Source organism: Nannospalax galili, unplaced genomic scaffold (genome assembly GCF_000622305.1).
Source record: "Nannospalax galili isolate Female #2095 unplaced genomic scaffold, S.galili_v1.0 scaffold469, whole genome shotgun sequence".
NCBI classification, from domain to species: Eukaryota; Metazoa; Chordata; class Mammalia; order Rodentia; family Spalacidae; genus Nannospalax; species Nannospalax galili.
In genome coordinates this window covers 1,347,369-1,362,655 of record NW_008359443.1, presented here as the reverse complement: position 1 = coordinate 1,362,655, position 15,287 = coordinate 1,347,369, and the positions used below count along the sequence as shown (strand labels likewise).

Genomic DNA, 15,287 nt, shown 5'->3' with positions numbered 1-15,287 from the left:
GGAGACGTGGGTAAGCAGCGCTCACGGCACCCATCACCCTGGATACCTAGTCACTGTCCCTACCCCACCGGGGTGCCTGTGTCTGCGGTGTGTGGGCTCCCTTAACAGTTACTCTGCTCAATTTTGGTCACCGAGGAGCCTGGTCTGAATTCTAGTTTATCATGTGACACCTTGCTGTCAACATTCCCCACGGATTCTCTTGTGACTCAAGACATTAACCAAGCAGCTATCATCTTCCTGTCTATCCTGGGGCACTGGGCACGTCTGACTGTGGCTGGTCCCTGGTGCACATCCCAAGGCAGAGCTGTTTCCAACAGTCACAGACCAGTGAATCCATGAACCCCCGGAGGATGCTCACGTGTGGTCAGAGATGGCGTGGCTTCCCCAGCCCAGTCTCCCGCACTTCTTCCCCCTTCATCCATCCCAGGGCCAGTGAGCGCGGGCTGCCAACTCCAGCAGCGGTTCATGACTCATTCGAATCCACAGCCAGTGCCAGTGTGGGCCGATGGCCACTGGGCAGCCATGAGCTCTGGGGCCAGAACCACGAGGAGCTCCTCCACACAGGCCTTTATTAATGCTTTGTTTACCTGGAGAGGAAAGGACAGGGGAAAGGGAAGGAGCCACTCTGCTGTTTTATCCATTTATTATATACAATATTAAGGCACAAGTTTAAGCAGCAAAGGATAGGAAAATCTTTGGCTGACCGACGGTATCCATATTCATGGGGCAAGAGACCCACAGTGTTCCTGGACTCCCTCTTTCTGCACACGGACCCATCCAGCTATACAGATCTGTATTCTACCCCTTGATAAAAGTCCAGTGACACAAAGATGCCAAAGGTTATGCCTGGATACCAGAATCTACCAGGAAGTGTGGCACACACCTCCAACACAGTGACACGCACAGGACAGGAGGGGCAGGGGCTCCAAGTCAGGCTGAAGCTGGAGCCTGCGTCGGCCCTACTTCACAGAATTTGCCACTGATTCTGTCAGTGCCTCATTGAGGAAGGGGCTGCACCATCCCTCCTCGAAAGCAAAAAACACCTCCATTCAAATAAAACCACTGTGGACAAACCTGTTCCCATTTCGCTTTGTAATAAATACTCACAGGTATGTGTGTGAGAACAGAGTCCTAGGCAAAGTCACATGTAAACACAACACTAGGCGGCAAAACTCCAGGAGCTGATACAAGAACTAATCAGTACAGTCCTTCCTTGAATCACCAGGTTCAGAGGTCAGAGGCTTTGAGTCCAAAGTCTCTTTTCCAACATGTCTTAGATATTCTCTTAAAATTTTTTAAAAAATATTTATTTTGTGTTCATGAGTGTATATGTATGTGCCGTGCATGCATGTGGAGGTCAGAGGACAGCTTTCAGGAATCAGGTCTCTCTTTCCACCACATGGATCCTGGGACTCAAACTCAGGTCATCAGCCTTGGCAGCAGTGCCTTTATCGACGGAGCCATCTCTCCCACCACAGGATTTCTGCTTCACCTTGGAGTTCTCTGTATTCATTCATCTGTGCTATGAACAATTTGAGATTATTTCTAGGACTTAAACCCATTCTCAGAAGACAAGGATTTCTCACCACAAGGGGACTCAAAGAAACATGCAGACCTTGGAGGCCGCTTTTCCAGGAAAGTTCACAACTATTTCTATGGCTGGGAAGCTCTGTGACCCTCCTAAAGAGACCTCAACGGGTGGAAAATTGGATTTTCTGGATACTAAGAAAAGAAAGCTTGCCTTCTATGGATGTGCTTATACATACACATCATAATATACCATTAAATTACTAAATGAGAAAGGGGTATAAGACTTAAAAGAAAAATACTGCTCACTAGGCTGAGGGCTTCCCTATCTTCTCAGCCTGCCTACCTCCCGTGGAACCACATCACAGGCCATCAGAGGCATATGTATAACAATCCTCACACCACACAAAGGTTAAAACACGATTAGGAAAAAAAAAGAAGGGAGCCCCCCCACACATACACACACATACACACGCACATACACACACACACACACATACACCGTGGCCGTCTCAGCCTTGGGGAGAGTGGCTGCTGGTTGCTTAGTCTCTTGCTTCACCATTTAAGAACATAGGTGAGATCGCATTTCCAATGGCCACAAGACTCCTTTGCTTAACAGGAGCATGAGATCATTCACAGAACACAAACACATTCCGTGTGTTCCAGTGCAGATGGGAAGACTTGTTTGGAGAACACCTGTTGCTTAGCACAGCTCTCTGCAGTCTGCATGTGAACTGTCTGCCTTGAAACCCTTTTACCTCTTCTTGACTGCCTCCCTGGACTCCAGCCTCTCCTGACTGTTCACACGTGTCTCCGGGACTCAGGACTCCAGCCTCTCCTGACTGTTCACACGTGTCTCTGGGACTCAGGGAGGAGTTCTCAGCTCATCAGCACTTGAATGAAGATGCCTCAGCCTCTACATCATGTGGGTATAGTGCTGAGGTCAACCCAGGAGAGAACTAGTAGAAGGCATGGCTTGCCTCTCGGAGGGGCACACGAACCTCTTCTCTGAGTGCCAGCACCACTAGATTCTCTGTCCTGAAATCCACTCCTAGCCCTGATGAGGGAGCTCATGCCTGAGTTCCAAAGAGAAACCCTTGTAGGACTGAAATAGGGCTCCCCCACTCCATGCCCTCCCCCAAATACAAGCTGGGGATGATCAGGGCATGGTGGGAACAACTGAGCTCCATGGTCACCAGTCTTTGGAAAGCAGAGAGAACAATGCTGTGTTCTGCACAGGCCCTGAAGTTTTTGGAAAACACTGTTTTTTTCCTGGCAGCTTAGCTCCATAAACATCCAGATAGTGCTAGTTCTTATATACAGAACCATCTCCTTAGCGACACTTCAGTGGCAGAGACCTGACCTCAACCACTCTTCATGTTCCATGCAGACATCACCACACTGTCCACTCGAGAACAATGCTGGTCAACTGTCACTAAAAGGCACAGTCTTTAATCTTCACCTGAGCCAGGACCTTCAGCCTCTACCATCAGACACCCCTGGGAGAAGAGCTGCAGACCAGGCCTCTGCACAATGAGGAAGGACTTTAGAGCTCATTTGTAGTTGTGTATATAACAGAACACAGACTTCACCCGTGCCTGGTGTCGATGGGCGTTTATAGGAGGTCTGGTTTAGTGCAATCGGGAGAGTAAATGTGGCTTTGCTCCTCTGGGGCTTTGAGGACTAGTTAAAAAGGCCTTAGCCCAGTCTCTGCATATAGCCAGCACTGAAAAAAATCAAACAAAACACCTATCTAGCATCTTCTCAAATTCACATGAGAGCAGATCCTGTGACTTACCTAGAGCCTGGTGGTTGCAGAGCCCTGCAGCTCCTCTGTCCTTCGTGCCCACAAGGCGTCTAGCGATCTAAGGTGGAAGACTGACCTGGCCTGGCAGATCTCCCGTATAAGGAGCACTAAGTTCCCTGAAAACTGCCACATCTGGTCTGTTCTGAAGTACAGAGAGCAGGCTTTGGATGGCTCTTGGCTGCGCTGAGTGACAGGGGAGTTTGGGATGGCTCGGGCACAGCTTGCTTATTTAAATCTCTCCACACCTTCCTTTCTGGTTTGTCTCCAGCATTAACTGGGGACAATATGCCCTTGAGAGAGTCAGTTGCCAGGACTGAACTTAATACCTTGCGAAAAGTGGTCCTCAACCCCACCTGCATCTGTCCTTGAACCCCCACCCTCGGCCCCTCTCTAACTGGCAGATCTCCTACACGTCTTCTCATCCCACAGGGCACAGGGCAAGCTTAGTACTCAGGCTATCAGAGCTCTCAGTTTCCCATTCTGTACGATACTACGATGCTCAGTGTGGGAAGGGAAGAGGAAGGGAGTGGGCGGGTAGCTCCAGACCTGTGCCCACTGTGGAAGGGAGCCGGGGAGGGTCAATCCCACCTCTGTCCTGTCAGATGGCTCAGGAGCCGCTGAAGCCACTGGTTTCCCCTTCCTCCTCCTCTCCTCTCCAGCCTACACTTCTCACTGTCCCTCACCATCTCAACCTGGGGAGGCCGTAACTTATTCAGTTTATATTCCAGAGGCCAGTCCTGGATCATATGACCAAAGCTAAGCTCCTTGAACAGCACCATCTTCAGTGCTGCCTTTCAGAGGTAACTTACCAGCTCACAGACCTACAGATTTCTTTTTTCCTTTAAGGGAAAAGTAGCCATGTGGGAAGAGACCCAGGAAAGCAAATCCTGCTGAGCTGGAGGACAGTTTAGAGCCCTGCAGGGCCATCTACCCCATCAGCCTCTCCTCCTTCCTGAGCCCCTTCCTCCCATGCTCTCCTGGAAGCCAAGGTCCACAGCATTGTACCTGAGCCTTCATCAGGGCAGAGCCCCGCCCCTTCGCACACACTGGCTCATTCCCTTGGCATCACTGCCTCACTTGGGTCAGTCGCCTCCCTGGTGAAACACTGACCACACCGTGTATCTACTGACCAGAGGGGTGACAAAGGAAGTTCACAGCAGGGGTAAAAAGGATCAGGGAAGGCTATGTGCTCACCAAGAGCAATCAAGAGCACAGCTTGGGACACGGGGCACAGGAAACAGGCTCTAGAGTCCCAGATACAGGAAAGTGGTCCAGGGCTGCCTGGTGAGGTGCTAGGTGTGGCCTGGGTAGCTGTGTGACCATCATCGGGTTCCTGAAGCTGTACCTTGAAGTCTTCCTCCAACAGGAAATAGGGGTAAACATCAAGCTCCACACAAGAGACCAGACAGGAGAGAAAATCAAGGCAGAGGCAGGATCAGGATACAAGATGCCATGGACTTAGACTCCTACGCCTCAGCCAGGCTTCCCCAGCTCACAATGAGATTAACAGTTGCAGCCCAGGCCAGCAATGGTGGAAGAAGCAGCCAGGAGAGGCAGCACGAGGCTGGCACAGGTGGAGGAGAGCCAGCACGAGGCTCTGTTCTATTGGGCACCACAGCAAGGATGAGAGTTTCATAAGGAACTCTCCACGTCTCACTAAACTGGAAAAATAAAATAAAGTGAAGGGACAAAACCAGGTAGAGCAGAGACAGAAATAAGCTCAGAGAAGTCAGGTGAATGAGGACCAATGTCATCGTGGCCCATCCTGTGTGAGAAATACAACTGAATCCAGACAAGCAAAGAAGCCGCACACTCCCCAAAACACAAGCCAAACAGCTAAGTAGGTAGCAAAACTGCCTGCTTGGAATTCCCCATCACCCTGGAAGTGTCTCCAAAGGACTCTCTCTCTCTCTCTCTCTCTCTCTCTCTCTCTCTCTCTCAGGACACTCCAGGATGGCACGGCAATATTGTGTTATATCAAGATGGGCTCTACAGATTCCTAGCAGGTTCTTCTTAAAACAAACATGCTAAGAGGCAGAGAATGGGGTTGTTCCAAGGAAGGCCCAGTTTGGGTTTATCTGTTTATAACCCAAGAATGGAGGAGCACAGATTCTTCCCCTAACGAACAATGCCTACAGTGGAAAATTCCGCTCCTGTTTCTTCTTAACGCTGCATCCAGCCTGCAGGTGCATCTTTCCCCCACTCTCCACGCTAAAACTCCATCACATTCTCTTCTCTGCATCACAGACGCCTGCTGCTTAGGTAACATTTACAGACGTGTTCTTTTGAATCTGGAGTTGTCTGTTCACACCAGTCCGGGTTTCACACGTGCTTCCTTCTGGATCTTTCTTCCCCCTCTCTGCCTCTTTTCCTGTCTGTGAGCATGCTGGTGTGAAACTCCACAGGAGTTTAGATGAGCACTTCCATCATCTCTCCATCCGGGAACTCGGGCTTGTGCAGCAAGCTGCTGACGCGGCCTCTGTGGTCTGGTGACTTCCCATGGGCAGGAGAGTTCTCTGCCAAACAGGACAAACATCAACAACCCGTCCCTCAGGAGGTGCCTGGGCTGTCCCAGCACTTTCTATAATGCAACCGTTCCCAACGTCATGGCTCGCTGAGTCTCACACACCACGTGTACATAGGGGGAAGGCCATGATAATCTGACCCTCAGTGGGGCTCTCTTCCCTATGACTCATCCGGTGCTGCCTAAAGCCAGGTACCGGTCACATGTCTCCTGCCTTCCGTTGAAAGGTGCACCCCAAGAATTCTACCTCCAGGACAAGGATGGAGACAAGGAACTGACTGGGAGGAAACACTTCTGTCCCTGAGAACCTCATGCACTCCCAAGCTGTCTTCTGTTGAGCAATTCCAGAGTACCAGCCAAGTGCTGTGCTGCAGTTAACCCGCTGAGCTGTCTACCTCTCCTCCTTCCTCTGAAAGCCCTGACATGCAAATGTGCTGAAGGCAAAGTCCACCATCATGGGGCCCTCGGAACCCAGTGCCCAACACTGGCTCCCAAGGTACTAGACGGAGGGCAAAAATGCAGTGCAGAGGGTCTGTTTCCACCGAATACTGTCAATTTGAGCGGATTAAGAAATGTCTAGGATATTAGTGAGGTACACCTCACACCCTTGGGTGTGACTGAATAAAATGGAGAAAGCCACCCAACACAGAACCCCCTTTCTCTGCTTCCTGGCTGCCCGGAAGGGAGCAAGCAGCCTCATACATATGTCACCACCATGCCACGCCCACCATGATGGACTGTGTCCTCAAGCAGGGGCCACAATAAATCCTTCCTCCCTTAAGTTACTTCCTGTCAGGTTTTTGGCCAGGGCGACAAGGAAAGCACTGGATTCACACCCTTCCTGGGACAGGGAAGGTTAAAACACATGTCACCAGGGTGACTCAAGCTGAGGACTCCACTTACACAGCAACAAATTAATGTGCATACATTTTAGTCCCATAACCACAAGGCGCATGTGCAGCCTGAGGACACTGAAGGCTGAAACAGAAACAGGTGTTGACTGGGCTCCCTGCTCTCTCCAGCTCAGTGAAAGGCTCCCGCTGGGCACCGTAATACACACCTTTGATTCCAGCACTTGGGAGGCAAAGGTAGGTGGATCTCTGTGAGATCAGGCCAGCCTGGTCTACATAGCGTGTTCCAGGCCAACTGGGGCTACAGGGAGACCCTCTCTCAAAACAACCAATCAACCAATCAACCAACCAACCTAGCAACCAACCAACCAAATAAACAAACAAACAAACACAATCCCCTTCCACTCCCCCAAGACTCCTTCCTTCAAACCACATGGTCCCAGGGGATCTCTGAGCTCAGCTGGCCACATACCCAGTTTCTCCACGGTCCCTTTGGCAGCTGGGTGTTTCAGGATGGGGCTGTTGGATGGGGTGGTGCTCAGCCTGCCACGGCTGGGGAGGGAGGCCATGCTAGGCCAGAAAAGCTCGGTGCTCTTGTCGGTCTGCGTGCTGCTGTCCTTGCTGTCTGTCTTGGCGTGGGCGCTGCTAGCTGATGTGGTGGGAGCCGGAGGGGCCAGTGCAGAGGCAGGCGGGGCCAGCAGGGGCACAGACGCCAGCTCCTGGTGCTCCTTCCCCAGCAGCAAACCTGAGGGCGAAACACAGCCCTTCAGTGACAACCTTTGGTATTCTCCTTTCCTTTTGGATGAAAAGCCACACAAGTTCATGTCCTTCCTGACCGTGGAGGACTTACTCATTAAGCACTTAACAGCACTTGTATGCTTGGTAAGATGGGAAGTACTCCTGAGCTAGGTCCCCAGCCCCTGATAATTAAATTCTTTATAGAGTTGGTATTTATATTTTACATCCAAACAACTGAAAACAGACAAATTGAAAACAAACCATGGAAAACCATAGTTGTTCAGCTCAAGCCTGATTGCTTGAGTTCAGTGTTCAGTCCCTGTAATCCATGGTGGAAGGGGAGAGCTGCAGGTTGTCCATGCACGTGCCTGCATCACACATACACACATACATACACACACACACACACACACACACACACACACACAGAAAAAACATAGTATGTATAACTTCTCATAAATTACAGCATTTAAATGTACTAACATGACCAGGAGCTGGCCTGAAGTGTACATCTAAGAAAATCTAGAAGGCTTTCCTGGTCCCACCATGCTCCACTGGCCTCCTGCTCTTTGGCATACTCCTCAGTTCCACCAGACTTTGGTCACAGGCTGGACAGTACCTCCTGGCCCTGGTTCAAAAGCAGATATGCTCCCTGGCTGGAGCAGCCACCGAGCCTGGCATGTTACTTCAAAAAGAGATCTCTGTATGGGGAGCCCTGGCTCCCAAGATGCAGGAAGCCAGTTCGACTTCTGGGAAGAGCCACTTAGCCCTCTCCATCCTGTCCCTGAGAACAGCCAGGGGAAGAGGGCATGGTGACCACAGAAAAGGGGGCACCATGGACAGAGGCGTCCATCGCCCTCAAAGCCCCCCCAGGGAGCTGGACAGGACAGGAACACTTTTTACTTTCAAATGCAATGCACATTCAGAAAATGCCAGCTCTCTAGAACGCTCGCCTACAGGAAAAGTGTAAACACAGCCACACACTGACTTGTCAACTCGCCAGCAATCCATAAGACATCGCTGCCAGGTCATGTCCGGGGACCACTCACAACTCAGGGCACTGCAGTGTCTGCATGCTTCTCGAACTGCAGCGTGTCTACCGATGACGTGGTTATATGTGCAGATTCAGTTCGGCAGCTGGGGCCTGACATTCTGCCTTTCTTTTTTCTTTTGTAGCCCAGGCTGGTCTGAAATTGCCATGTAGCCCAGATGATATTGAACTTCTGATCCTCCTGCCTCTGTCTCTGGAGTCCTGAGATTATAGGTGTGTACCATAATGCCCAGTTTTATGTGGTGCTGGGGATCAAACCCTGAGCTCCATGCTTGCCAGGCGAGGACTCTACCCAAAGAACTACATCCCCAACCTCAGATTTTGCCTTTCTATCAAGCTCCCAGGGACCAAGGTCCTAGAGCACACTTTGAGTAGCAAAGGTCTTTGCCTAGGGGGCTGGAGAAGTGGCTCAGTTGGTAAACTGCTTGCTGCACAAGCACAATGACCTGAGTTTGATCCCCAGCACCCACCTAAAAGGCCAGGTATGGCAGTCTGCACTTGTAATGAGTCAGACACAGGTGGCTCCCTAGAGCTCACTCACCAGCAAGCCTCATCTATTTGTTGAGTCCCAGGTCCCAATGAGAGACCCTGTGTCATAAAACAAGGTGGATGGCTCCTGCGGAAATATGTCTGAGGTAGACCTCTGGCACCCCCATGCATGCAATGCACATATGCACACTCCTGCACATAAACCCCTACATACATAAAGCAGGTCTTTGTCTAAGTGATTCACACAATATTACTGTGAGGAAGTCTTATCTTTCATCTAACAGAGAAGGAAATGGAAACTCAGAAAAACTAGCACCTCACAGAGGAGAAGTCACAGAGGTGAGGCTCTGACCTGGCTGTCCCTGACTTGGAACACAACTCAAGTCCTTCCCACTTCATCTCTGTCTGGGGAGACTCCGGAGCCTGACATGGTGATCTTGGTGGTGGGTGGGTACACACTGGGATGAATAGACTTCTTGGAGCTGCTGAACAATCAGTAGACACTACCGTGTCTGCTGTCTCTCAAGATCCATCAGGCACCAGATGGTGAAAACATGAGGTCCTGTGCCATGAAAGCAGCCTCCTCCCGAGCCCTCGGAGTCTCTCCTGTTTCTGTGACTGGCAGGTGGGCATCAATTACAGTACCATGGAGGTAGACTGGTGCAGACCACACAACAGCTCTCCCTTTAGGCTCATGTCCTCGGCTCCCGGGCCTGGTGTTGACCTGCCAACTGTTGAGATATAGGCCCAGGCACCAGGGACACATGTCTGGCTGCATGTCACATATAGACATTTCCCAGGGAAGTTTCCATTAGCACTGAACAACTTCAGACTCCTTAACCAGATCTGTCTCTCACTGGGCTGGTGCTCAGTGTCCTGGGGATGGTCTCTGATGATCCCAGGTGTTGTCCTCATGAATCCTCTCTGATGAGCAGGGGAAGTAGGGGCCACCAGTGGAAGGACTTCAAACAGACATTCTGGCTGAAACCTTTGAATCCCTCAACTCTGGGTTCATATGGAAGCTCTTATCCCCTGTGGGTCAAAACTCCTCTGGGGTCCTGTGCTGGGGAAAACTGGCTCTGGGCTCAGCAGAGAAACAAAAACACATGCTAAGCCAGGGGCAGGCATCAAAGAAGGGCCAGACCCCTGGAGTCGCCAGCAGGCAGGGGAAGAGGACAGAGGACATGGAGGCTTCCTCTCCAAGTTCCCTGGCCAGCGTGTCAACAAGCCTGCCTTTACTCTAGGATACCACTTCTGCCTGCTAAGACAGGCATCAAAGAAGGGCCAGACCCCTGGAGTCGCCAGCAGGCAGGGGAAGGGGACAGAGGACATGGAGGCTTCCTCTCCAAGTTCCCTGGCCAGCCTGTCAACAAGCCTGCCTTTACTCTAGGATACCACTCCTGCCTGCTAAGACCCCACCTGGGGAATTCCCCACCTGGGGAATTCTTAACATTCTGCAACACAGGATGACCCCTATTCTTCTCCCCACATGCTTTCCCACCATTTCCCTGAGCCCTCTTCACATCCCATGGGCAAAGTGGGGCAGACGCTGTCCTTGAGACAGACACACAGCAGAGCAGTCACACATGTGGTCCAGCACGGAGCCACGTTCACAGGCTCATGCCTCTGGCCTCATTCCGTGGGACACTCTGCTGTTCCTGCCAACAATACTAAGAAGACTCAACCAAGTCCAAGGGCCGCTCCACTGGCATAGCCTTTGGAATTTGCGTCCACAAATCTCAATTTCCACAACCCACTATGACAGCCTTCCTTGCTGTTTTAAAGATGCGTAAACCTCAATGAGGTGGCTTTCCCAGGAGTGGCAGGAAGGTCACCTGTCAGAGCTTTCCAAGGCCTGGTCTTACCTATGCTTCCCTTCCAGATCTTCTCTTCCTTCTTCTCCTCTGCCAGTTGACTGCTGGTAAGCGAGGTCTGGCGCGAATGTGTCCCAGTGGCTGCAGCGATGGACGGGACAGAGCGGGCAGGCCGTAGGCTGGAAGAGTCTGTTTTCCCAGCGTCCTTACGGGACCTCTGCTGAAGGACCTTTATCATGGCATCCTTCTCTATGATTTTGGCATGGAGGTTTTTAATACTATAAAACAAAACAAAAACAAAAGTGTGGTTAAAATGCCATTTTGGTTAGAAAAATCTGAAACACTTCTCTAAGGCCATTCGAGGGACTTTAATAGTGATTCAGAGATGCGGGGTCAGTGTGCAGAAACGTCCAGATATTTACAGTCTACAAGTTGTGCAAGGTGTGTCTTCCACTAGAGGTCAGAAGGGTGCACCCTCTGCTGCCTCAGGAATGGCCATCTACCAGGGACTCCCTGAGCTAATCTGCTTGAGTCTCAAATAGGGTAACACTAGGGAAGCAGGGAAGCTGTGGTCCTAAACAAGGTAAGCTTCTAACTAGTCAATCTCTCAATTTTCCATAGAGAAAAAAAAAGAAATGGACAGGTCCTGTAGAGGATGACTCCCTCCCATGATGACCAAGGATGAGAAGCAGTAAGTTCAAGTTCCTTTCATAACTGATGGGAACTTGCCAAGTCAACTGATGATTTAATCAGGCACAGCCCACAGGCCTCTCATCAAAACTCCTGCTGGAAACTGTGTGGCTGTCAGAGGGTCTCACAGTGGCTGTCTAAGCTCTTCAGCCCTGGCAGGAATAGTTAACTCTGGCTCCAAAGCTCTGGACCTTCTTTGTCCAACTCAAGATGGCCTGGAGGTTGTAGAGACAAGTGCCCAGAACTAACATGGGCATCTCAAGTCTCCACTCATTGGGCAGCCTCAGTCTTACCCCCTGTCGTGCTACTGTGTGGAGCCACTTGCTTAGGTATAAAACCACTTACTCCCTTCCCTCCAGGGCAGAGGGGTCCCTCGATCCCTCGGAACAGGGGGAAAGTGTGCCCGAGTAGAGGGGCTGGGACCAGTGTGCAGCCACAGCTTGTGTCTCCACCCTGGTCTGGCGGCGAGCAGCTGCATAAGGCAGTCCCTTACGTGTGCTCCATGTCCTGACACCTCCTGTTGGCCTGCACCACCTCCTCCTCCTCCTGCCAGATGTGGGCCTCCAGCGAGCTCTCTCCGTAGCTGCCATTCCTCGAGTGGTTGATGATGGTGGTATCCCTGGGAACAGAAGATAGACCCTGAGTCTCAAGCCTTCCTTCTTGGTTTTCAATACAAACAGACTCAGAATGGAGGGGAGGGGTTTGCTTTAGAACACCTTCCACTGGAACCTAACAGCCCTCCACCCCCACTTCCCCAGCTCAATCTCAGCAAGACGCCAGGATCAGGAATGGTGTAAAAGCTTGGGGAGAAGTGACCGAAGGGTACCATTCTGGACATGTCCCTAGAAGCTGCCAGCTCTCTCCTAAATCTTGGCCCAATTCTCTTTCCAAACGTGAATCAAGCTGTATGTAAGGGCTGCACTTGTGGGCTTTCTTGATCAGTGCAGCACTTACCCCCCACCAAATATGCTTCTCCCTGCAGAATGGAGGTTTTTACAGAGACCCACAACCGGTCAAAGTGCAGAAATAAGTGACTGTGGGGTGCTCATCCTCAGCCGGGACTTCTGTTACACAACCCCTACACCAGGGTTCAGGGTACATGGAGGAAGAGGGACAGAAAGATCGTAAGAGCCAGAGGACCTGGAAGACTGCAGCAATGCCATCTTCCGGACACGGCAAGGGTGCCACACCCATAAACACTCAGCTGCCATGGCTACTTGCACGAGACTTACACAAGACCACACCAGTCAACATTCCAACGTGGGTAGGGGAAGAGCCCACAAGATCCTGTCCCTAGTGAGGAACTATGGGCAGTCTATGGCTACTGCAGGAGAGAGTCACGTTCCGTTAGGGATGCGTCCCCTGGCAGGTTGCCCACGACCCAGTGGTCAGCCCTACACTCATGTGATTATGGACAACATGAATTGGACTTGGCAGGACATAAAGATATATGACACATACACAGGATGGTGTGTGTGTGTGTGTGTGTGTGTGTGTGTGTATGTGTGTGTGTTTAATTACATATGACAGAAGAGTAGGATATGAATTTGAGAAGAGGATTTGCAGATGAGACCAGGAAGAGTTGATGGGGGGGGGGCTGAAGGATGGATAAAATCAAAATGCATTATACTCATATGTGAAATTCTAAAAAAAAATCCCCTATTTATTCTAACAGTGCTGTACTAAGTTATGTAGAGCGTTTTGACTGTGGATGGTGCCTGCAGGTTTAATCCACTAACATATGGAAACTATCACCATGTGTTTGCCGATGATCTTTTTATATTTTATTTTATTTTTTTAGCAGAACGTAGGGTGGGAGTTTATTTACAGAAGAGTGGGCATTCCCCATATATGGGTGTGCTGTAAAGTCTACATTCAAATACAGACCCTGTGACCTCCCAACACTGCAGAGAGTGGTGAGAGAGGGGCCTCCTGGTTCTCGGCTTCTGTGTCCTTAGCCCCTCCCCCACATGCAGCTAAGGTCGACTGATTGGGTGGGAGGGATAACTGACTCCCCCGTCAACTCCTTGATGAGCGTGGGAAGGCAGTGTGACTAGCTTGCTGGCATAGTGGTTGGAGGACACTTCCAGGTAACACTCCACCCCTTCCTCCGGCTCTTACATTCTTTCAGCCAACCTCTTCTGCAAAAGTCCCTGAGCCCTGGAGGGGGTGGTAGGTGTGGGATGATCTTCCTCCCATTGTGGAAAGGCACTGAACTTTCAGGTCTCTGTATTGTCTGTTTTCCATGGGCTATTGGCCAGTTTCAGTGGGATTCCATCTACACCACATGGAGGCTGGATCCAGGTGCTCTCAGGCAGTCTGCTGTGTTCTCAGTGTCCGAGCCAGATGGAGGCCAGAACAGCCAGTTTCAGGCTGTCTGCTAAAATCTCTTTGCTGGTGATCTTATGCTGTTACTCTTTGTCCCTGCCCTAGCTTACTCTTCCAATCACAGCTGATGTTCTGCCTCTCTATGTCACCCATGTAGTGGCTATGTCAGCACTTTACAGGAAAATGGGGTCCTGTAACTACCTGACACACAGATTGGGCCTCTCAGGAGCGAGGCTTCAGGGTGAAGTCTTGCTACTCATTTGTACTCTGCTCCGCCTTACCAGATGGGCCCTGCCTAGGATGTAAGTCAGTTCACAGTAACAAGCCACAGAAGCTCAGTGGGAGAGGGCGGAGGCAGGGAGTGGCAACAGGGTAGGTGTGAAGGCAGTTTACCTGACCAGGGTCCAAAGAAGCATGGGCTCAAGGGTTCAAGAGAACTATTCCCACACTGCTTTTGCCAAAAGTTGATGAGAGAAGGAAAATAAAATGGCTGAGCAGTCTGTAGATCTCGAGATGAAAGTGCAGCGATGTCTGTGACTATGGGACTATTAAGCCCATAGAAATGCTCTAGCCAAACACTCTCAGTGTTCAATGTCTTATTCTAATACTATACTCACAATGAAAAGCTTAAATCCCTTTTCTGGAACAGCCAATATCAGAGAAAGAGAGAGAGAGAGAGAGAGCGAGGGCGGGGGAGGCAGAACTGCCTCAGTCTCCTGAGTGGCACCACCACCCAAGCTAATTTTTTCTTTCTTTAGCACAGCCCAGTTTCATTTACCTGATAGTAACTTAGAAGATGACAATTGAGCAAATATTAAAGAAATGCCTCTGAAAAATTCAGTGTGTAATTGTATTTTTAGTTCAATTTGTGAATCTTTGAAATTCTTAGATTTTTGATTTTATGTTGCTTAATATAGAATAGTCACGCTTTTTTATTAGTAAATTTTGTTTTGTTTTTGAGACACGGTTTTCTCTATAACCCCAGCTAACCTGAAACTCAGTATGTAGATCAGGCTGGCATTCTGCCTCTGCCTCCCCAGTGCTGGGATTAAGGGAGTGTGCTACCATGCCCAATAGTAAACTTAATTCACATGAAAGAATTAAATATTATGGTATTCTACAAAATCACCAGATTTCTATCTATACAAATAGGAAGATCAAGTCTTTACATATCACCTAAGTAAGAACTTGAATCAGAAAAACAAAGAAAGACAGATTTCTAAACTAAGTGTAATAGCACATGCCTAAAGTCTCAGCATTTGGGGTCGGCCTGCTGGGGCTACAGCGAGACTCTGTCTCAAAACAACAACAACAACAAAAACCAGATGGCAAGTACCTCAAATCCTAAAGGAACATTGCTTTGAAGTTTGTAGAGCTTCAAAACCTTCCCCACATATAAAATATAAGCTCTGTCTTGAAGAACTGTGGCCAGTGGCATCAGGATGAGTAAGGACTGTGTGGCGCAGCA

General features: G+C 50.1%; 1 protein-coding gene across 4 annotated transcripts in view; it reads right to left on the bottom strand.

The window, feature by feature from the left end:
* The window catches only part of Amotl1 (angiomotin like 1), a 111,372-nt gene that overhangs the window by 4,566 nt on the left and 91,519 nt on the right, over positions 1 to 15,287 (bottom strand). For 3 of the 4 annotated variants that reach the window (XM_008823125.3, XM_029558687.1, XM_029558686.1), the window contains 4 exons: positions 11,985 to 12,110; positions 10,853 to 11,079; positions 7,182 to 7,454; positions 1,521 to 5,850 (listed from right to left, as the gene is read on the bottom strand). In XM_008823125.3, coding sequence (XP_008821347.1) covers positions 5,744 to 5,850; positions 7,182 to 7,454; positions 10,853 to 11,079; positions 11,985 to 12,110 — 733 coding nt within the window. In that variant the 3' untranslated portion in view covers positions 1,521 to 5,743. Of the gene's footprint in view, positions 1 to 1,520; positions 5,851 to 7,181; positions 7,455 to 10,852; positions 11,080 to 11,984; positions 12,111 to 15,287 lie in introns of those variants that run through there. The other variant, XR_003847815.1, reaches the window with a different exon arrangement.